This window comes from Thunnus thynnus, chromosome 5 (genome assembly GCF_963924715.1).
Source record: "Thunnus thynnus chromosome 5, fThuThy2.1, whole genome shotgun sequence".
Taxonomy (NCBI): Eukaryota; Metazoa; Chordata; class Actinopteri; order Scombriformes; family Scombridae; genus Thunnus; species Thunnus thynnus.
The window spans coordinates 9135939-9160381 of NC_089521.1; the positions used below are offsets into that span (position 1 = coordinate 9135939).

General features: G+C 41.1%; 1 protein-coding gene across 1 annotated transcript in view; it reads left to right on the plus strand.

Annotated features, from left to right (window-relative positions):
• Window positions 1–5248: 5248 nt before the first annotated feature.
• The window catches only part of cdh13 (cadherin 13, H-cadherin (heart)), a 353543-nt gene continuing 334348 nt past the window's right edge, over window positions 5249–24443 (plus strand). Inside the window, exon 1 of the mRNA XM_067589068.1 lies at window positions 5249–5474. Within this exon, the coding sequence (XP_067445169.1) occupies window positions 5430–5474 (45 nt within the window). The 5' untranslated portion in view covers window positions 5249–5429. The remainder of the gene's footprint in view (window positions 5475–24443) is intronic.

Consider the following 24443-nt stretch of genomic DNA (forward strand, 5'->3'; position numbering starts at 1 on the left):
ATACACTGTAAATGTGTATGTTTCCTTTGCTCTGAGTATTAGCAAGTTCACATCAGTGAATATTCTACCTTGACTTCATTGATTGTTTTTTTTTCTCTTCCCAGATGTTACAGAATGCATGGAATCCTTTTGTTTGTTGTGTTGCCTACAGTTCAAAGCTCGTAGTTTCAACTCTTGTTTTCCCCAGGCAAAAAGAATTGTTGTGTGGCATCTGGATGTCAGGTTCAGTGATCCAGCTATCTTTCTCTTAGGAAAACATGGCGTGTTCCTCGCTTCCCTCTGTCGGTCATGTCTGTTGTGTGCAAAGGTAGACAGAGAGGAGGAAAAAAGAGAGAATATTTACACAGGGAGTTGCGTAGGCAAATTCCTCAGAACTACACTTGCATCTACAAAGAGGATGGTTGGTTCCTGGTGTAGGCCTCTGGAGACAAGAGAGGGCTCAGGCCTGGGGCTCTTTACTATGGCTTCCACTCACTGAGCTTGTTTTAGAGAAAAGAGGACCCTCTTCCCTCTGTAAAAAAAGAGTAGTTGTGGAACACTTGCTTCAGTTAAAGCAGGTGTTTTCTTCACCTTGAATGACCTTGTTTTGTACTCACAGGAGATAATTAGGTGGTTTCTTAACAAATAAAATTTTAAGTGTTTCTTCATCTCTCAGTTAAAGTTTGATGTCCATATGTTCCAGATGAAAGATTAGTGACTCTTGTATGAACACTTTCACCCCATCTAGTGGTAATATTTCTTGGGGAGGATGAACTCATATAGTATATTCTGTGACGTGTGGCTTATGCTGACGCAGAAATGAGAATGCTTGATCTGGTCCAATTCTCATGTATGCTCCAAAAAAATGCACTTATCTGAGAAATAATAGAATACCATCATCATACTTAAAGGCAGAAAGAACCATTTTGTTTACCTTTATGGAGAGCAGATGCTATAACATGAGAGAGAGAGAGAGAGACAGAGGAGGAGAGAGAGAGAGCAGGTTTTGTGGCTTAAATCAGATAAATGGAGCTAATTGCTTCCCCATGTCCCCAGTGTGTTCATGTTGTTGTTACGGATGATTAGCCTAATGAATCTGAATAATTGGAAACATGTATACATGGTTATATTGTGGTACAGTTCAAGGTTTCAGGACCGTAGAGGATTTATATTGTGTAGAGGTATGTAGTAAGAGAGTGTGGTATTCAGTATTTTATGGACAACTTCATTATTTATTATACAAATGTTACTCTAAGCCTTTCTAGTCATTCCAGTCAAATGTAGCATTATTCTCTGAGTCTTTCTGCATTCCACCTGCATGGCCTGAGTCCAATGATCTTTTTTAAGAGTAACTTAATTCAGTCACGGTAAAGTTTGCATAGTGCATATACAATATTTGCCTCAAATATATTCACAGAGTAAATCTAATCGACCAAACCCAATGGAAAGGGATACACTGTAGTATATTTAAGACAATGTTGGAGGGAGCTTTGCAAAGTCTGAAAAAACAACCCTGATGATGTCACAGTAATGTCATCAGGGGTTATCCCGGCTTGAGACTTCATAATCTCCAACAGAAAGCCTGTGTCACAAACTGGGGCAGTTTGGGAGTTTGAAAAGCGTGAGCATTTACGGGGAAAGTCTGGTTAAATATGCTATTAAGTTGCATTATGAGAAATGTAGGATCCAGTGTTGTTTTTTTTAAACTTAAATTATGCTGGGGACTAAATATCAGGTTAACTTAGCCTCAGCTGCATTGATTTAGACATTTCTTTTTCTTAATGTGTGTCTTGCAGGCTTCCTAACTTTGTGGAAGTGCAACACTAAATCGGTGTACTGCTTTAAATATTATAAATCTTGTGTTGGGAAGAGCCTACTTCTTCTGTTAAAGGCAGTTGTTGTGGAGCATGCATCATACTTAAAAGAGAAACAAATTGAAACCATTATGTCCTGCCAAGGACTAAAGATACATATAAATGACCTATTTGGTACAAAAGTCTCAAAATAATATTTGTTGATAATCATTAGTTGGAGCTTTATTATTTATAGAGATGTAGATGTAAATGATGCACTTTAAATGATTTACATGTATTAAGTAAATATTAAATATACAAACATTTATCATGGTTAGTTGAAAGGTTGCTGCTGAAAAAACAGTCTGACAGTACACTAGTTGGCTGCTGGAAGACAAACTTTGAATTTCTGTCATGTCTGGTGGAAGTGATGATAAAGGAGTTTATTCCCCTTGAGCATCTAAAATTTTTGGAAAACAAAACACTTAATTTCACATTCTATGTGTTTCACATGCACTTGATCTGCTCAGTCCCACACAAACATTCAAGGAAAGATCGATGACTGTTTATGTCATAAAGTATTGTTGATTTTTTTCCTAATAATTCAGCAATCGTCTCAACCTTCAAAATTCAAAAACTCAGTTCAACAGACAGAAGAGCGTTATAATTTGCCAATTCCCATTCCCAGATTAGGATTCTTTATAAAACTGAGTCATGAGCATTTTTGGATTAATGAAGTTGAGCCTAAAAGCTGTCAACCTGATTGAGCCAGTCCCTCTCTTCCTGTGCCACCAAACAGACGTTTCTGTCATGATTTGTTGATTTCACTCAGCCATGGCTTACAAACCGAACATGACTTTCCTTCTATGATTTCCCAAAACTAAAATATCTTGGGACGATTCCGAAATATCTGACAGGAAATGTTTGACATTTCATTCTTCATCCACCCATGGCATTTTAATTGATTATTTCAGTCATCTTATTTTCAAGGATATGTGCATTGACTCCTCCATAGCTGAACTTGTGTGCTTTGAACCAGGCAGTCACTGGTGATGTGTTCCCAAGGCCTTTACTTTACTGATAAATGAATATGGCAGAAAAATTGTCTAGGAAAAGCAATTCCTCAGGCGTCACAACAATTCCTGCCCTCATTTTTCACATCCATTGAAAAGGGAAGGGGAGAATTTGACTGCTTTTCTACACTGAGAGATATACTGAGACCCCACCTGACTTTTGTATGAAGCTAACCTTTTTCCTTTCCCCTATTCAAGATGGATATATGCAGAAATCTGTCACTGATAATATACACCCTTTAGAAGGGATTTGTATGTGTGAAAAACAGACAGAGAGATAGAAAAGGGAGGCAGAAGCTCTGAATGTTTCCATTATCTGAGAGTTCATTTGCTCTTCCTCTGTGCAGGAGACTCATCTGTCTGTTTCAGTCTCTATGATTTGTCTGTGTGTTGGAGGTTAAGGGTACCTTGCATGAAGATTAAGTGTGCTCTTTGACAGTTCTGCCCCCTAAGAAAGACCGATGGGCTACTTTAACAGACATCTGACCTTTGGGCCCAGAATGAGAAAAAGTTTGGTGCTCATTGAATAACCTTCTGCGTTGTCTGGAAGAGCTGATGTCTAAACCTTGACCGTTGTTCTTCTCTCTTTTTTATTGGTGTTGGTGGGTTTTATTTTTATTTTTTTATGCTGTAAACTCAAGGAGCGAAATTGAAAAAGAAAAACAAACAACTGGGAAATCCTAAAAGTTAAAGCTCAAACATACTAAAACTATTTTCATCTCCCAGGCTCAAAAATCTTGTGACAACTTTTTTTTAGCCAGTGTAAGCAAATGCATTTGACTTGAATGCTTCTTTTCACATCAGCCTTTTAATAACTAAGCAGTCCAGATATTCTAGTGACGGTGGAGCCTATTTGACTCTGATCATAAAAAGACCAAATAAAAGCAATTTACTGTATGAATGCAGCAATATGGTGAATGCTATCGGGACTTAAATCAGCCACAGGGTTAAATTCAAATAAGCCATTATGTACTTTAATAATTATGTGGTAATGAATTGATTATTTCCAACAGGAAACTCAGAGGTCATGGTCAGCTACAGAACAACACAGCTCTGCCACTCAGTGTTTTGCTCAAGGACACCTGAGCATGGAGCTTGCTGTCTTCTTAATTAAAGGATAAGTTTTTTTTTTTTAAAAAAGGTTAAATAATTTCCTAAAACAGCAGGGTACTGTAGTTTGAAGTGTTACTCAAACAGCAGTGAATAGTACACTTGTCAGGGACTATCTTCTGTTGTGGATGGATACACATTTGGTGCTCACTGGTTTTCATATTCTTATTTAGTGAACTGAATCTTTTTTGGTTTTGGACTGTTGGCCAAACAAAACAAGACACTAAATATGTAAACTCGGGCTCTGACGGATTTTAATGGGCATTTTTCACTATTTCAGAGCATCATTATATATACTTTCATAAAGTATCTGACAGATGTACCATTAATAGATTAATCAAGATTACCATTGCTAGACTAATCGATAATGAAAATAAAAGTAGTTGCAGCCCTGCATTTCAGTAGATTTCATTAAGACCAAATGAAAAATCGGGGAGAAATTTGGACTTAACCCTCTCAAAAGGCAAAGAGTTTCATAGAAACAACAAGACAGAAGGGGGGGAATATGCCTCTAGGCTGAGGTAAGCACACTGCCTGAAAAGAAAACGCTTCATCTGACAAACAACGAAACTATATTCCCCACACAAATTAAGAATTCATAATAGAGCTAGGAAGAAAACAACAGCTCTCATAACCAAAAATGAAAAATCACAGCAGAATATTAAAGTCACTAATTATTCAGAGGAGTGTAACCTATATAGTCATATTAACACTGAGCCTAAACAGCAAGATTCGTTTTGAACCATTATGTACGCTCATAACATATTTTGATTGTAATATTGAACGGTGCTGCTAAAACATATTACTGAAGTTTCTTTCTCTAAGGGTGCCCCGCAGGCGTCGCCGCTATTGTGTGCGTTCATACACAGGATGCATTTAATAGAGGCTCGCCGTGCGCCTTCCTCGCTCTTGCGTTGAATACACAGTAGGACCGTAAATCACCTTTAAAAGGGGACGAATTATAGATGCTGGTATAAGGGCTATAAAGCTGTCTGATCGGGAAAAAAAACGGCACATCGCGTGTGATGTTCATGGAACCTGCTGCTCCTGCACCTGCCGATCATTGCAAACTCCAGAAATTAACTGGGTGTCTAAATTCGTCACGGACCACAACAAATTAGGGACGCCAACACTTTGACTGAGACGAAGCGCCCCCCCCCCTCCCCTCCCCTCATACTACCACCTCTCCCCTCTCGCTCCATCTCACCTCCTCCGCCCCCCCCTACCACCACCACCCCCCCTCCTCCTGTCCTCCTCATAAATCTATTGGTCGTGGTCTCGCCTTCACTATCCAATGCTTTGCTGATCAGACTGCAGTTGTGTTTGGGGGAAGTTGGCAGCTGGCGGCTCACGGCGAAAGGCTTTCCCCTCTCTCCGGCGTTTGGACAGTGGAATTATGAGCAAAGCTGACCCAACCTCTATCAACCTGTCTTGAATCTGTTTCTGTTTCACACCGAGAGAAATTAAACCGACCATGGAGATTGGACTCCGCATTCTCTTGGCTTTCCTCATCCACCAGGTAAGACAGGAGAGATGTGTGTGTGTGTGTTTGAGAGAGAGTGCGTGTGTGTGTGTGGTGGGGAGTCGGGGTTGGTGGGGGGGTTGATTTGGGGACAATGTCACTGAGACTTTGAGGGATCCGACTTTTTGCATCCGTCTGATTTCCCCCCGGTTTATCCAAAGACTGACTCACTGACGCTTGGGTTACTCTTGTGTTCATGGCACAAATAGATAATCGCTTGTCAAGTTTGTCCCGAGTCCACACACACACACACACACACACACACACACACACACACACACACACACACACACACACACACACACACACACACCATACAGCGCCTTCAAACTGCGCTGCCAGATACATTGGTGCCACGCCAGAGCAAGTTTATCCCCGTTTAGTCCTTCTGCGCGCACGTCTTGTCATTCATGGCACCGAGTCCGGGGCAGAAGGTGTCGGATCTGGCAATCTGCAGCGGTCGCTCAGTTTAGGAATGCCTTTCACATTTAGTCGAAAGAGGGAAAGAAACGGAGGATGGAGAAGAGGGGAGTAGAGAGAAAGAGAGCGCAGGGTGTATCTTATGTCTATGTGCAAATCACGGCTCCAGCTCTTGTCTCCAGTCGCATCTATATTCCGCTCAGCCACCAACTTGAGCGTTTCTTTTGGGCTTGTGTGTGTGCGTGGGAAGCGATGTGAGAAGCACACAGGCTGACGGAGGAGAGGAGGAAAGAGAGAGAGAGAGAGAGAAAGAGAGAGAGAGAGAGAGAGACGCGTCGGGGGGTGTCAGAGAGACAGAAAGAGAAGCTGAGAACTAACTTGGCCGCTCTGCTGTGTTATTTGTGGCGCCTCTCTGGGTATTTTACTCATTCTCCGTAGACGTGGACTCTCTAGGGATATTTAATAAAGCCCTAATTCCCACTGTGATAGCGCCACTCTGCCGTTTGATCTGACTTTAATATTTGGGGTGGGGTGGGGGGGGGGGAGACTCGGAGCAGCTATTTCTTAAAGCCAGTCTTTAGACTACTATTAAAATCGAGAAGGGCAGCGCTGAGCTGGTCAGTTAGATGCTTTTGTGACACCTCTTGACACTTTGGTACCGTTTTTGGCTTGAATAAGCTCAGTGTATTGGTCAAATGGCCATCATGCCCTCTTGGCATTTTCTTGAGCTAAGATGAATCAAGCTGCAGGGATGATCTTCTTCAGTTGCTTCGACCTCTGACCTCTTCCCGCAGATAGAAAAAAAAAAACACAAATTCTAAAGATCAGTAAAAGCGCAAATTGCTTAAGTTAATGACAGTGGCACTTGTGGTGGCATCCTACAAAGGGTGAAATGGGAGCTAATTTTAAAATAACCTAGCTGAGACTATTTCTAAACACAGCATCAATGGGAGAGCCCTGAAGCGTGGCAGGCAAACAGCTCATTTGGGAAACTGTGTTGTTGTGCTGCTTCTCTCTTTTCTCTTATCCCCCTTCTCTCTCTCTCTCTCTCTCTCTCTCTCTCTCCTCCAGATGTATTGAGAGGCAGCAGGCAGCACAACTCATTTGGTATTTCTTGTTTGACCTGTGTAGGCTTAGTTCACGTATTCTGGTGTGTGTGTAGTTATTCATTTTTAATTGGATAAGCCATCGGTTCATTTCCATGTTGTAGTTCGATCCTCTAATCTGAGGTGATCATGATTCAGACTGGCACTATTAGCCTGAATCATGATCTATTATTTATCCACTATTATTTAACTCCCTATTTTATTGATTATGACCTGACTCCTCTTGCACACACACTCACCGCCCACCTCATACACACAAACACAGATCTGTATTACTGCATTTGTGAGGAGACTTTCCATTGACTAGATTCATTCACTAACCCCGGGAAGAGACTAAGAAAGAGATTCTTCAAAATTGCAAGAAGAGAATCTTTGTAATCTGTATTTCTGTGCACACACACACACACACACACACACACACACACATACACAGAGCTTGCTGCTGTTCACATGAAGACACACACTCAGTGCCAGATCTCTAGCAGGTTAGTTGCATGGTTCTGGTCGTCCTTTGGCCTGTACTTCTGGCTGCATGATTTACAATCTGATCCGGCTCCATGGGGGATTCTCTTTCATCTGGCTGAAGTAGTAGCTGTAAATATTTTGAATACCCCGAATGCAAATGAGTCCATGAAGCGAATCAAGCACACATTAATGCAAACCGCCGAAAACATGTACCATATGTCAACGTTTTTCTCCGCACTGCTTCACATCCTGCTCGGAAACACGCACCCAAAACACATGCACATTTGTATGCAACATGTGGACGCCGTTCCACCTGACTCATCGTCCACGTCCACACGAAAATTTGTGCCTTCTCCCCTCTTAGAATCACAGGAGCGTCCAATCTTGCCATATTACAGTGGGATCGAACAATCTTATTTATAGATTCTCAGGTAGGGAGCCAAGTTCCTCTCCACAGTAAGCTGCCATACACATCTACCTTCCTCCCACCACGCACAACCCTTGCACACAAACACACAAACACACAAACACACACACACACACACACACGCCAGTAGCAGCCCCCTACTTGGCTATAAATCCCTGTTTTCTAAATGAAACGCTAAGCAGTCTCTCCGGGTGGAGCAATGATTCAAAATAAGCACAGCGCAGCTGAGAGCTGCAGGTGCAAGAATTTTCCTCCTTTTCCCACTTTGAGTCCTCCTCCCTGTCTTCCCTCCTCTCTGTCTGTCTTGTGTATCTTTCCCCCTCTTCAAGCTTTTGTTCAGTTTGGGAGTCCTCCCACGCTTTGATACTAGTCCTTTACCTTAATTGATATGATTTAGCAACCTTAATCCCCCATTTATGTCCTCAAGATGCTCAGCATCCCTTTCTCCCTTCGCTCTATCTCTCTCTTTTTTCCCTCTTTCTTCATCTCTGTCTCTATCTCTCTCTCACCCGTGGAAGATGACAGTTATACTCACAGTTTAAATTCTGGGCTGGCACCTGGGCGTGTCTGCGGGAAGATTTGCTGTCATAGACGTTTATGGGTGCAGTGACCAACGGACTGTTAAAGTTCCTGTTTAAGCCCCTGCAGGCGAGGGGGAGAGAGAGAGAGAGAGAGAGAGAGAGATAGAGAAAAGGAGGAAGGTCAGGGTCTCCAGGAAAAATGTTTAAGTGTGACGCCGAAGACAGAGAGTTGCCATGGTGTCTGTCCTGTTACTCATAGATGGACTGACCTTCGTGTTGATACGTACACACCAAAAGATGCCTGACACCCACACTTATCCTTTTATCCCTCCTCCTCTCTGACTCCCATACTCGGTTCTGCCTCACCCTCACTCAGTCCTGGAGGCAGTCCATTGATCTAACATTATCAAAAAGAGAGGACACGGCCATTCCTGGTATGTCAGTGCCATTTATTATTCAGGGCTGCAGCAACAGGTCTGAGATATTAACACACACACACACACACACAATTGCTCCATGCTGTATTCAGTACTATAATTTTTTAATGTCTGTCATTTTCCATTTCAAAGTAATTTCTAATCATATATACCTGTAGGTTTGTAGGACATATAGACTGTGACCTTCCTCTTTAGATGACAGTGAGGGATGTTGTATTTATATGTACACAATCTACTTTCCTGTGGTTTCTTTATGTACCACGCAGACAGAGCCTATCATGTCCATCACCGGTTACAATGAATCATCCTTTCAAAGCAGACCCCCAGCTAACCTCTTGTTTCTCCCCAAGAAGGCTTCTGTGTGTGAAGTGTCCTTTTCAGTGATGGGCTTTTTATAATGGAGTCTGGTTAAGGAGCAACAGTATGACAAGCTACAGAGGCTAATGATGACACTAATGAGGAATGCCAGTCATTGTAGAGGGATGATTTCTTTCTTTGTTTCTTACGTTCCCCTGTCTCTCTCCTCAACACCCTTCCTCACACTTTCTTGCCCCTCTTTTCATTCTCCCCTCATCTCATCTCACGGCGCTGTCTGGAGTTTTAGCTCCCATAGTGGAGCTTGGCGGAATAAAGGGTTAGAGTTTAGAAAAACTGCAGAGAAGTTTGCAATTTTAACAGCCCACAGAGACACACAAATACTCACACTCAGAATAAAAAACAGAGTATGAAAGGGTTCAAGTGAAAGCAGTCCAACACCAATCTAGACTTTGCTGTCTAAATGTATCCTGGTGTTACTGTGGTTCTAACAATCAGCTGGCTAATAGGCTTTCTCGTACGGGGCTTTGAGGTTTCAGTCTCCTTCCCGTTCTACTTACCGGTGCTGTTTCCTGGGTAAAAGCACCAAGCCAACCACAGTGTGTTGTACTAGATTGCTCTTTGGATATTTTTTGGAGTCAGTTGTAATTGACAGGAAACATCTAACTCTAAAGGCTTCCAGTAAATGAAACACACACACATGCATGCATACACACACACACACCTAACCAGTACACACTTGTACATGTGCACACCTGCTCGCTTGAACAGATTTTTCTCTTTTAATGGGAGAGTCTAAAACATCAAAACCAAGTTTTTTTTATTTATCCATATAGGTTCCCTTGTGATTGTGGTTGAGCGGTGTTGCACAGTAATGGGCTATAAGGTCAAACGCTTTCTTAACTCTACTGTGGGAGGGTGTGACCTTTGAGGAAAACACAGTCTTCTTCAATCTTCTTTCCCTTGACGTAGCCACCGCACTCTCCTGAGGAAGGAGTGGATGAGAGGGGGATGAAGGGAGGGAGGATGAGGGGTAGAGATAGTGGGAGTATTAATTAAAGTAAATATGTCCCCTTAGCGCTCCATTAGAATCTGCCTGCATTTGATATAAGTGGCCTAATTATGCAAAACGCCAATGGACATTGCGTGGTGTAATCGTGAAATGTGCCAAATGAAAAAAGAAAAAAAAAAAAAAAAAGAGAAAACCCTACATCCTAGGAGAGTGGATTAATGGCTTATTTGTGAGTGCTGATGAGTGTTAGTGGGTAGAGAAAGCAGAAAAGAGAGACAAACACACACACACACACACACACACACAAAAGGCCTCAGTAACCATGTCTGAAGGACACAGCGGTACAATGCAATGCTGTCCTCCAGTTGATCACGCTTTCATCTCAGTTTGTTCTCCTCTGGTCAATTTTGTGGTCAGACAAGCAGATGAACAAGCACACAGATAAAATAGGTGACAGACAGACAAAGAGCCATATTGATACCCAGGTAGAGATAACAGCTGAAAGAAAATGTGTCCGAAAAGGAGCCACCCTCCTCCCAAAAAAAAGCGATCCTCTGACAACCACATACAAAATCTCAAGTGTGTATTTGTGACAGAGAAAGAGAGAGAGAGAGAGATGCATGGTTCACACCCTCTCTCTTTTCTCCGTCTCTCACTCTCTCCGTGTCTCTGCCCCTGCCTCCTCCACCATCCGCTCTGACAAACACTCTCTGTAACACATTACAGATATTCATGAGCTATTCACCCACTCTGTTTGTCTGTCTCTTTTCCACACTCACAAACACCACATCCAGATATGTCCTCCCCTTTCTTTTTCTGTCACACAAACACACAAGCTCGAGTCTATGTTTGGCAGGCGGCACAAGTTTCTTTTTCAGCGTGATTGCGATGACTCCTCTCCATTGCTACGAAGTGTGTGAAGCCGCCAGCAGCACAGTGGGAGTATTCATGTTAAAGGGCTGGTACTGCAAGGTCCCATTTCTTCCAAGAGAGTAGTTTTGCTGATGACAGTGAAAGGCAATGATACTATAAGTTGCATTAGCCTCTTTAGTGAGTAGTGCTCCTTTGTTGGTGATGCACTTTTATTTAGGTTGAGTAATAGATGTGTCGGAGATCGTTCTTGAGTCACGAATAAGAGGCACTTAGCATAGGTCACTGAATAGCTAGCTTTTCATCACTGACTGCATGTTAATTGTAGCCACAGGGTCGAAAGTGGGCGATGGAGTTTTCTTTCAGCTGCACTTGATCTTGATTTTTCATGAATGTATCGGTAGGTGAGTTGCTCCCTAGCAGTGTTTCTCTACATATAGATGAGTCCTGCTATAGCAGCGTGTCCCTGGCCACTAGCTAGCTAAATTGGTGGGTGAGAAGTTATACTGAGTTTGATATAAATCAAAGAGACATTGATGCTGCACTTGTCTACAAACTCTTATTCAAGAGAAAAAGCAAAATAAACGGACCCCCTGTTTTTTCTGCCCTCATATTTACTTGCACTCATCAAACTAAATGGAGCATTGGGGAGGAAAATTCAAAATGCTAACAGTTATCCATTAGTAGCTTGGGGTGGAAACACACCACTAGGTTTCAACCTGGACCAGCCCCAGTTACACACATACTTAGATGAACACCTAAAAGAACTATTGTGTGTGTGTGTGTGTGTGTGTGTGTTTTCTTTTGGAGTTCTTCTCTGAGGTCTAGAAATCTCTGAGCATATATCTAAACATTCAACAGAGAGTATGTGATGCATGACTTGCTGTATGCTTACCTTGCACTACCCCCTATGGATTAGTCTCCCTCCAGCATACTAATACAGAGTTTTCCTTGTTCAGAATGAGGTAAAGGCAGTTATTCAAGCACGACTTATGAAATCTCTGACATTTCCTTAACAGGAAAATGATTTTGAACATACACCAATGTCCTAAACACATGCACCATCTGCCTCCTGTGCCTAAAGGAAGCACTATAATTAAATTGAATTGGTTTTTTAATTTAATTAACAAAGGGGCCATTTTTACAAGGTGGTCAAACAATAAATATTACAATAAAGAATTTTTCCAGATAATGCCATCTGTTACAGAAATACCACCCAAAGCAGGATGTCAGAACGGTATAATGAATGTGCCCTGCAGTGTACTGTAAGTGTCTGTTGAGTTATATATATATATAAATAGCAAATATGGTTAACAGAATAGAGGATTAGCTGGTGGAAGAGACTTGTATCGTGCTGATTAATCGTGAATGCTGTTTGGGCTGCGTTTAGTATGCACACACACAGATGCACACATACATTTCTGCTGACCAGTGCATTTTTACAAAAGCTCGTCATGTTTCACTTCTTAATCCGCTGCGCTTATTTAGTTCTTCCCCCCCAAATAATTCTTTTTCTCTGTGTCGTGTTTCTGTGTTGTGCCGTTTTCCAGTTGATTCCAAGCTGATCTCAAGGTCAGTTTTAGAAATACACATCAAATGCAGAGTTGTTGAAGAAAAAAAGAAAAAGAAACAGGGCTACATCTTTGTTGCAAAAATCAAAGTAGCAAAGAGTGCTACCTATGATCTAAAAGCTTGATAATCATACAAGATGTATCATCACCTTGACTTTAACATTGTTTTAACTCTGCCACTTTACTCTCAGACCATCTGATGAGATTCTTTTTTTTGAAGGCATCAGCCCTACTTTTTCAGTCTCTCCCAACATGACTCTGGGGTTTTTCCACTTCAGTCTGTGTTCAGCAAGTGTCTTTGAAGTAATCAAATCCCTCTCTGCTGTTAAACGGAATTGATAGCTGAGAAGGTCTTCTTGACTTTTACAAGCTTACTCACTTTATCCTTTTTTGTCTTTGCTGCTCCACAACATTTCTTAACCCATTTTTCTTCTCATCAGTTCATTTCCCCTCCCTCAGTTCTCCTCTTCCCCTCCTGATATGTCCCCAGTCTTTTCTTCCTCTTTTCACACAAAATAACAGAACAGTTTTTACATTTAATTTTTCCCCTATTTGTTAGCTTCTATTAAACATTATTATTATTATCGCTGCTTCACTGTTGTAGGAGACATTAGGCAGGAGAAGTAGTTGACCCCTGAGAAGAAATCATTTTTTTGTCTGCCCTGGTGCACGCAGTACCGCCCCTGCTGACTAGATGGCGACAAAGTGCCAGTTATTCTTTGAAGGGCTGTCAGGGATAATTGCCACTTAGATCTACTTAGTGTTTAAAATTTAAGGGTGTGCATACATAGGTGTGTAGGTGTATTTCTGCAAGAGTGTTTGAGTGTGCATTTATGCCAGCACGGACCCTAGTATGTGTGTTTTTGCAAAGGTGCTTTGTAGAGGTAGAGTGGCCATTTAAACCCCTGAATTTGACTGTCAAGAAAAAGACAGGAATTGGAGGATTCATTTGAAGCGAGCACACAAAGCACTATATTGGTGCCTACGCATGCAGGTCGCTTCAAGGCAATTAGAATAGCTCTTCCCACTTATTGCTTTTGATGTCAGCGTGTGGGGAAATGAGAGAGCCAACTTTTGCCTGCCACTGACAGAGAGGGCTGCCACTTCAGTTGAATTCCTTTTGACACAATTAATATCGTCCTCCCTTCAGAGGTTTATCTCATATGAATGCAGGCAGGTCCAAAGCTTTGAGCTTACAAATGACTTAAATGATGGGACAAAAAAATTAATTGGAGAAAAAAAAAGGAAAGGAGGATGCCATTGGACTAGTAATGACCTCGTCCTTGACAGTTCTGTATGTACTGGTTTTACCATATCGTGAAGCAGTTTGAACTCTTTTTGAGGAGATGATCCTCACTTTGATGTTGCTTTTACGCCATATTTAGGCCTGGAAATGTTGTAGAGCTGCTATATTTTACACTTTCAACACATTCCAGTTTCACATGTACACACAGCATGGAGCTTTCTTCATTTGAAATGAAAGGGTTCTCATCTACAAAGATGGTTCTTCCCCATTGCTCGGTTGGCGTATAGACAAAAGGCCTGCTTGTGTAGAATGTTAGTCATTAAGAGGTCATAGACTATTTCTGGGGGAAATGAAACATTGCTGTTGATTGAAAGACAGATGTGTTGAACAGTATATGTTCATGACATTCATACTCATCTGCACCCACTATTTGCAAAAATGCTCTGATCAAATGAGACTCTTCCAAAAAGCACTTAGACCACCTCAGTGAGCTCTTGCTTTGGGTGATCCATGCAGGAATTTGTCCTGGAGACCTGAAGTAATTAAAAGATAGAGTTTAGGGCACTGAGCTCACAGTCCATTTGGATAAGTGCTTGGATAGCTATTTGCAAGCACACTTAAGGGATTTTGGTGAAGTTGGTTATGCTGTGATCCTCATGGGAAGGCTGAGACAGCAGTAATGAAGGTAAAGATGAGAGCGTGGCTTGGCTGAGGCCTGGTAAGGTGAGTGCAGTGATTTCCATAGAGATGCTGCATCCACCCCCTCAGATACCAGCTGTGACTAATTCAAACAACTGAAAAAATACACGGTTGTCATTGCTATTTTTCACTTCATGGAAGGATTGCATTTTCAAGACACAAGACATTTACACCTGACAGCAGTGATATGCACCTGTATCATAGAGCTGGCCTCCGCCCCTCTCATTATCTGAACTTCACCTCTCTTATCAGCTATAGGGGAGCCGCAGCCTCGCTATAGGTTTCCTGTCGCAGAGATTCTCTGAGGAGCGAGGTGACTGGATCTGATTTTCATTAGGATTGCATGTCTTCACTGTCACATCCTCTCCCTACCTTGCACGCTTTACTGGACACAATTTTCTGCTGTGGTGGCCACCATACTGACGGCTTGGTTTTTCACGCCGCAGTAGAGTCACACCGGGTGGCCGGTTATCAGTGCATTCACCATTACAGGGCCCCCTGTGGTTGACCTGCTCAAAGAGGGCTTTTCTTCCTTTCCTAGAGTCTCACTAGGAGACACGCTCTGCTGCGGTGCTGGGATAAGCCACCTACCGAATTACAGGAACTCTTAGCAAGCTGTCACAAGTCAAACAGTGTACTGCACAGACCTGGGATGTGTAGGTCACACATATCCACACACACACACACACTGTTGACAGACAGTTGAAGGCTGAGACAGTACAAGCTCATGTTACTGCTCCACGGAGGGTTGGGAAGATCGATGGGAGATAATTATTTCTAATGGAGCCAGAGGAGAAAAGAGAGTGTCCTTTTCAGCCATAGCTAGAGCGTGTGTACACAAAGACACCTGGAGTATTTGACTAAGAGTTTTTTTTCTGCTGGATTTAATTAGCCACAAATGAGTGGACTGACTACTGCTGTTAAACCTCAGCTATTTTATCACGGCCAAAACGGACAACTTCCTGTTAGAGAGCAACTTTACAGAGTGACTACAATCCTGAAAACATTTAACATTATGTTTAAATAAACTTTAAATTCCAGATTTCCTGCTTGAGGTTCACCGCACAGTTGTCATTTAAACTTGGTGGTGGCCGCAAATTGTGTTTTCATCAGATTTTTACATGGAATTATGTAATACTGATTATTATTAAAGGTAGATTCAGTGATTCTGGAGAAAGATTGTTCAATACACTTTTTGACAAATTCAGAAAATATCTCCTCCTGGTCCGCTAGTTGTCTGTTCTGTGTATGCTCTGAAAAAAGAATCTGGTATTCATACACGGCCCTGGCTCTGTAAACAGAGTTTATAATTTGGCATGTAAACACAGTGACCATGACTGAGCCATGCAACACTACTCCAGCCAATCAGCAACAGGGGGTGTTCATGCTCATAGATACAGACGGGTGATAGATTAAAGGAAAAACTGGTCCAGGTCTGAATGCTTGACCCCTACAGTGAGGGGATCTGGTGGCTCTTTTATGCTTTGGGGGGCATTTTGCTGGCCTGGTTTGGGTCCATTTGTCCCCTTAGAGGGAAGGGTCACTGCAAATCAATACAAAGTTGTTCTGAGTGATCACCTTTATCCTATGATGAAACATATCTATCCTGATGGGAGTGGTCTCTTCCAGGATGACAATGCCCCAATTCACAGGGCACGAGGGGTCACTGAATGGTTTGATGAGTATGAAAATGATGTGAATCATATGCTATGACCTTCACAGTCACCAGATCTCAACTCAATTGAACACCCTATGGGAGATTTTGAACTGATGTGTTAGACAGCGCTCTCCACCATCATCATCAAAACACCAAATGAGGGAATATCTTTTTGAAGAATCTTTTTGAACGCTGTATATGTGTTTTGAATTTATTAACTGTATCAATGATTCAATAAATACACAGACTGACACCCATTAACCAATAACCAGCCGGTTCATTTTTATAAAAGTTGTAATGTGGCTTTTGTTTGTGAGAGCTCTCCAGCAGTCGGTCGTCAGAGCTAATGTTAGCTTGACTTTTAGCTCATCCTTCTCCTCAGTGTTTTTCAATGCGTTTAGTCACAGATGCTCGCGATGGCATAACATGCTCGGAAGTACGAATATAAATAACATTATGATTGTAAGGCGATCCTGATTATAAGACAACTCCCCCCCCCTCTTGTCCAACAGCTGTTTTTGAAGTAACGTTACTTTTTCAGTATAACTTATATCATGGTTGGTTGGTTACATACTCACACTTTGTCCTGCCAGGCTCTTGGAAGCGGTAAAAAATTATTTTCTCTGGCAGTTAGCATTAATATGACTGCCTGTTTGTGAGTTTGAGTTCTTTATCATCTGTCACTGTGGTATTTAGCAGCTTGACATATTCTGTTTCTGCAGCAGAGACGTCAGAAGACGCTTTGGACTTGTTTTCACTCGCTATGAATTTATTTCCTCTGTGGCAGAAAAACATGTTACATGAGCCTTCAGCAACTCCTGCAGGTTAAACTGGACTAACGAAACACTTTTAGTGCTGACTGACTCTAACACACTCACTATAAACTGATTAAACATTAATGCTACAAACAACCTATAATACAACACTCCGTGGAGAAGTCGGTTTTACACCAGTACTTCAAAAAGAATAACTGATGTTGTGAACACATAGTTGTCCAGCCGTTAGCGGAGTATGTATACAAATTAACCTACAGACCGACATGTGTAACTGGTCAAAAATATTCTCAGCGGTTAACCGATTGATAGTCAACTGTTGACATCCCTAATACGCACACAGTCGATTTCTTCTGGTTCAGCCGACATGCAAACTATTCAGTTCAGTAAATTTCTGCTGTCAGTCAGCCTGGTGAAGGCAGCTTGTTTGGCCGCTGTCCTCTCAGCTCCCCAAGAGAAGCGGGGAGGCTGCAGAGAAGCGGAGATTGTGGATGGACTACTTGTGATAATGTGTGAGAGGCAACATCAGTGACTCTACAGCTGACGCATTGCTCTGGATTCCAGCACATTTCTCTTTTGGTCGTTACCTTGGCAATGCACATCTATAAATTTTTGGGGGGCGGAGCTTCTGAAGGAGCATGAAGGGAGTGGTGTATTTGTTGAGGTGTTTAGTTCAAATAACGTTTCTCCAGAATGACTGACTCTACTTTTAATCTAATTTTATATGTTTTGTCAGAGAAGACATACAAATAAAATGATATAAGATAAGATAAATAAAAATGTTTAAAAAAGAAAAATGTCAATAGTTGCTAACATTTTCCAGTTCAAGCTGTGCCTTAGCTTCTGTGCATGAGCCTTTATCCCCACAGCTTCACAGGATTTTATGTTTCGGTAACCAGGACATGAACATGAACATTCATTACAGCGGTATCGTGTTCCCTACTTACAGAGGACACGGACTTAAATTAACATGGCTCTGTCCTGTGATTTATGATACTCTGCCTTGGCCTAGTCTGGCTCACTTGGAGTACAGACAGTCTCTCAGTGTCTGATGCAAACTCAGACACCTACCTAGTAAATCCCCATGCTCACATATTATATCCTACACAGAAACACATGCATACACACGTGACATCAATCTTCTCATCTAACTTGTGGCAAGAAAGCCAAGGAGCGTATTTCCTGCATTTCTTTAAAGAAATCTAGGTTACTAAGAGGATCTCTGTGTCTGCTGTCATCAAAATGAAGACTGTGGGAAATTTAGGTAAGGAGAAGGGACAGGACATGTTCTCAGAGCCTGTGGGGACAGGAAAAGACTGATAAGCTAAAATGACTAGTATTCAGCTTGTAATGGCGTAGAATAACGCAAAGTGGTGACAGCAATGAGGAGCAATGTAGCTTAAATCAGATAACATGGTATTTTTTGGCTTGTAATGCACCTGCAGCAACTTTCCAGTTAGTTACCAGTAGGGCTGTAGTCTCCTGGTCTACTGGTCGATTAGTTGGTTGATATGCTCTCGTACGACTAAATTCTCATTGGTCGAATAATCTCCGTGTTACTTTCATAAGGAGAAAAGTGCTACATCAACAGCTTTCCAGGATTAATCCATTATTTCCTGTGGCGGGAGGGACAGACTAACAAATTACCTGTGAAAACAACGGGGGTGTATTCAAAACACCCCCGTTGTTTTCACAAGCTAATGGAGACTGCTGGGTCTAACTGTACTCAATGTTTAATGAACGTTTACTGAGTGTACTGAACATTTACTGAATCAGTGTTTCTCCTATAATTATCACAACAAGAACCCCTGCCAGGCCAAAAAAATATTTATAATGCCAAAAATAACGCCAAATATCCATTCATTCGGAAATCAATAGCGTTTGGGAGTGTCTGTGCAGCACTGTTCGGTATGTGAGTCAACTTCTGTGTCGTTACCTAGGAAACTATTGGTAGCATAACTCTGTTAAGGAGTACGGTATTGCGTAGTATGTTTGCGTAGCGAGTAGGAAAGAGCGAGCGGCAGAGAAGTGACAGTGGATGTGAGCGGAGAAGAGGAAAAGGTTAGTAGTAAGTTGTCAGTCTGGCAGTTAATGTACAGTACAGTGTGTCAGTTAATAAATGCTAAAAAGTCACGTCTGTTGTTTCCCCAAGTGCTGTAAAAGTGAAGGGGGTTAGCTCCAAACTTAGCAACAATGGGTTAGCATAACCTGAAGACGCAAAACAGAGAAATAGAGAACAGAGAAATGTGTGGCATTTTTCAACAACATTTTTCTCACCAGAAACAGCGATACAATACAAATGAAACATTGCTCTTGAACTGGACTAGTGTAGCTCTTTGAGACAGTACTGGAACACACACACACACAAATACATGCATAGGATATACTTTATCTAAATCTTAATATGGTTAATATATATCAATCTTAATGTTGTTTTAATGTTTGTATTGTTATTTTGTACTGTTCAAATATTTGGACAAATTGTATTTTGATGCTTTGGCAACATTGTTCTCAAAACTTTCATGCCAATAAAGCCCACTGAATTGAAATGCACATGTCAAGTATTTGACTTTGCACAGGTGCTTCTTGAAAACTCTCAACATCAAAAGCAGAGACAATTTATTCTCTCCATGTCTGAATGTGAAGAGGCTCCAGCACTTAACTTTGTTTTTGCAGTGGGTGGGTGGAAGCTGCTTCTGCTGTTTTATGCTCAAGTTGCAAAGTAACTTGACTTAGCCAAGAAGTGATAATGACTGTGTGGGAGAGCAGACATAAAGATAATGCTGCCAAGATGAATCAGTATATGATGTAGGTTTTTCATCCAGTTTTTCAGTGATATGAGGAAAATCACTGAATTGAACTGAATTCATAACATCATCCAAACGGCGTATTAAAGAACAATTACAATGTCTTTTTATTAAATTTAAAAACAGACATGTTTAGTATCGACATGGACACTCGATCTGCCTTCTACGTACTTGTTTTATTGTTTAATTTGACAGAGATTTATGATGCTAAGCAAGAGGTAAAACTTAAAATAAGAAAACATTGTTCAATTCTCCCTCTTGTTATGTTATCTTTTGGATTATGCTGTAAAGTTAGTAATTGTGTGGTTCCTATATACTCTTATTAATTACTAAATATTAAATTGAACTCTTTAGAAATAGCCATATTGTTCTCTTGACTCTATACCAAGGACCCTGGACGTGTGTGTCTCACAATAAAGTTGTTCTTTATACTACAAGTCTTGCTGGAGTTTCGACCATTTCTTGTCAGACTTGACTTGTACTTCCTCCCATCCCTCTGGAACTTAAGGCTTGACTTTGACGTTGAACGAAACACTTGAGAATCGACTTTTATTTTGCGACTCATGAGCATCTGAAATACTATATCTGTGTGTGTGTGTGCGCGTGTGTGTGTGCGTGTGTTTGTCTGAGTGTGTTCATCTGTATCCACTACTGTTTTAATTGCCCCCACAGAGCCCTAATAGGATCCACAGGATTTTGTATCACTTTCATTTGGGTTATACATGACATCCATTTTTTTAATCAGTTGCCCATCAGAGGAGGTAAAAGACACTCAGCCATACATAGACCTCTCCTCATTTGTTCTCATCCCACACTACTGCACATTTTCTCACAACCATTCACATATCCAGGCTGTCTTAAATGTGAAAAGGAAGTGCTAATGAGTGTTTCTGGATGAGAGCTCCATGTCTCCACTGTTCCCTGGCTCCACTCAGGGAAACTGACAGTTGGAGAACACCCTGCTTCAGCTGCAAAGGTTCAGGACACAGATACACACTCTGACAACCATGCTCTTTGTCCACATACCTGAGAGATGTATAATTTACTCTATTCATTACATGTTTTAAATCTTTAATGCTGTCATCTAGTAATTGGTAGATTACAGGAACTGATGCTGCTCCCAACAAAAGGAAGATTTTGATAAAATGATAGTAACGTCTTGCTTTGAAGACTAAAGACTGCTAATATCCATTGGCTTATTATAAATATTTTGTTATTTGCTTTTACCAACCAAATATCCATTTTATGATGATCAGCATGTCGTGCTTTCCATTCACTCTGACTGGTACATTATTAGAACTACAACTGATAATCAGACAGATTAGACATTTAGAAAATTCTTTATGCCCAAAATTCACTGGTTTCAGCTTCTCAAATGCGGTGATTTAATGCTTTTCTTTGTCATACAAGGTAGTAAATTGAATATTGTTGATTTTTGGATTGTTGGTTGTAGAAAACAAGACATCTGAAGACATCACCTTTGACTCTAGGAAATTATATCCAGCATTTTCAGTATTTTCTGACTCTTAATAGAAAAACATTTAATTGTATAATCAAGAGAAGAATCATCAGATTAATCGATAATTGAAATAATCGTTCCAGATTAGCGCTACGGTACATGTCCATGTGTACTGGTGTTACACTGAAGTGTACTAGGTGACCCTCATTCAACAGGACAGAGGTGGGCTTTTTACAGCTTGGTGTGAAAGCTACTCCACATTCAATGTAGCTCAGATTAACTCAGTTTGGCTCTTAGTTCTCAGGTTGAATTTAATCCCTGACACCCTAACACTGTTTTGGAAAGGTCCAAAGTCCCCAAGACATTTCACCCTCCTTCCTTTCTCTTTTTTTCTTTCACCTGTATTTTTGTTTTTGTTCATTATCTTTGTCCCATTCTTAATCTCATGCTCCTATCATTCTCTGTTCTTGTTGTCTTTCTCTTTTTCTACCTCCACAGTCATCTGTTTTGATTCAAAAACTTGTTCTTGCTCCCCTCTGCAAAAGAAGAATTAATATGTCATAGCATGACGCTGCTCCGCATTCACCACACAAAATTACCAGTCTGACCAGCAACTCTGCTTTAATCTCAGTGTAGTTAAAGATCAAGAGCGGAAGAGACATATGAAGAGTGAAGAAAAGAGAAAGGGACTGGAAGAGAGACAGGAGAGTGGAGGTAATGATGGTAGAATGGTAGAAAAGGTGAGGCAGGTGGAGAGCAGAGGGAAAGTGAAAGCAGGTTGGCAGAAAGGAAAGAGATAGAGGAATTACAGAAGATGGAGCCTCTGTGGCAGTGCTGATGTGTGGACGGTGGGTGGACAAGGTCGCTGAGTTGTGGTTCTGAAATGGGTCCTGACAGAGTCATTTCTCATGTGGAGATTTACCCAGGCTTTTTCCAGTGGTGGGAGGACGAGAGTGAACGACCCTTTCCACTTGTCATGAATATTTATTTGGTGAGAGTGTTCACAGGCTGCTGCGTAGAATGACAAATTGCAGTCTCTAAAGAAACTACCTATATTCTATTCCCATCTATTTCTTCACCCCTTTCCACCTGCGACTGTCTCTCATCTATAGTCCTGCTCTCACCTGGTTGTTTAATGTGCCAGGAGCGTTTGGAGCATTTGGAAAGGAATTACATTTAAAAAGGTTGGTGTAAATACATGCAAACCAAAACTTTTCAGTGCATACCATTATCCAGAGTATCCAGAAACCACCCTGAACTTGGCACTAATTCACACACAAACATCCACAGTGAGATGGAAGTTTTCTACAGAAGCAATTAGGGTTGTTTCTTTATGAAACATTGTCAGTACTCTTTTGCTGTACATTGATTGCTACATATGGAAACTACAAATGTGGAAGTAGCTACCATCTTTTGCAAACTCAGAAAGTTAGTTGTCAGTTGACTGATTTGCTTTTAATATTTCTGCCTAAAGCTAGACATAAGATTGGATATATCGTCTTTGCGCCACTATTCAATCTTGTGTCAAAAATCCATGTCAAATGCTCACAAGCTAGTGAGTAGCTTGCTTGCTAGCAAACTTGATGTAATTGAGCAACAAACAACTCTATCAATTTATGGGATTTGCCAAGCAGCACTTTGTTTCTGTTTGAATCCGTAATTCCTATGGCATGATGACATAAAAAAGAGGGATCCCAAAAACTACAATCCTAATCTTCACAGGCATTTATCCCCACACTACAAGACTAAGCTTCCTGAGTCATCACTGAATCACTTTTTCTTTGCATTGACTTAACATTTTTCTACTTTCAACCCTGCTTTTTTCATGTCACTGGTCAGTTCCACGTCACCTGCTTTCCAACAGTGCTATAAGAAGCAATTCACTCGCGCCCACTGATAATAAATGGGGCTGAACTTTGCATTGCACCATATTTCGTGGCTCTTCTCTGGTATTTCTCTCGCTTGCGGCTCGCTACTTTTCTGGTTGATAGTGCCAATAGACTGTTCAAAGCAGAGCCGTCATGCAGGAGGTGTTATGGATGCAAACTTATTTTTGTATGGCAAAATCAATGTCAACGCATTCTACTTTAGTATGATTTGAGCATTTTGGCACATAAATTATTTAAGACATACCCTGATAGCTTAGGACATTTTCATTCAACTACAGTAGATAGCTGTTATAGATAGCTTCAGTATACCCGAAGCAATGAGGGGTGACAACGTTACAGCTCTGGTTGCTCCGCCATCTTTGTTGTGCAGTAGTCTCTACATTTTCAGCATGTATTTGTAGTCATGTTACTGGCAACATCACAAAAAAGACCAATATTCATCTCCACCAACTCCAGAGTGGAATCTCTTATTCCACTACAGCTAGTAGCTAAATTTGTCTGTCTGCTGTTTGTTGCAGGTAGTGCACAGTGTTTTTTTGTTTGTATTTTTAGAACTTTTTCACTGAAAGAAGCAACCAATTGTGGCTTTAAATGTTGCTGATGAGAGTGGTGAGGCTGAATCAAATGTAAAATTGCAGGCAGTAAAAACAAATCAAAAAGCTGAAAGACAGTAAAAACTTTCAGCTGAGGGGAACTGCAGTGGGGTGATGATTCTCTGTGGCTTTGTCACTATGAGTTACACATTACATGTAGTCTTTAGTCTCACTGTTAAAATAGATAATATAATAATACATTGATTACTGCAGCTTTATTTTTTTTCAGGATACAGTTTACATATAGGTAACATAAAAAAAATATGTATTTAAGATGCATACAGTACCACATAGCTGCAACATTTGTGGTTCGGTTCCAGCCACAAAACCTTGTTGCATGTCATACTCCTCTCTCCCCTCCTTTTTCCTGTCTCTCTGCAAAGAAGGAATAATGCCAAAAAAATAAGCGGGTCCTTGTCCATACTGGTAGATTTTGAACATGTATAATTGTTCTAATGTTATCAATTCTCATCATATCTACCCACACTGACAACCAGCTGTGTGATGTCCTGGACTTCCCAACATGACAATCCTCAATTACTCAATGTGGAAAGAATGCCATATCCCAAAATGAAATGGCCTCGTTTACCAAATATGACTTATCTTTCATGTCCCCATATGGCCAAACAGAAATCTCTAAATGCTGGAGTCAAATCTCTTGTACATGAGTTTGATGTACAATTGTGGCTTTGTTCCCAA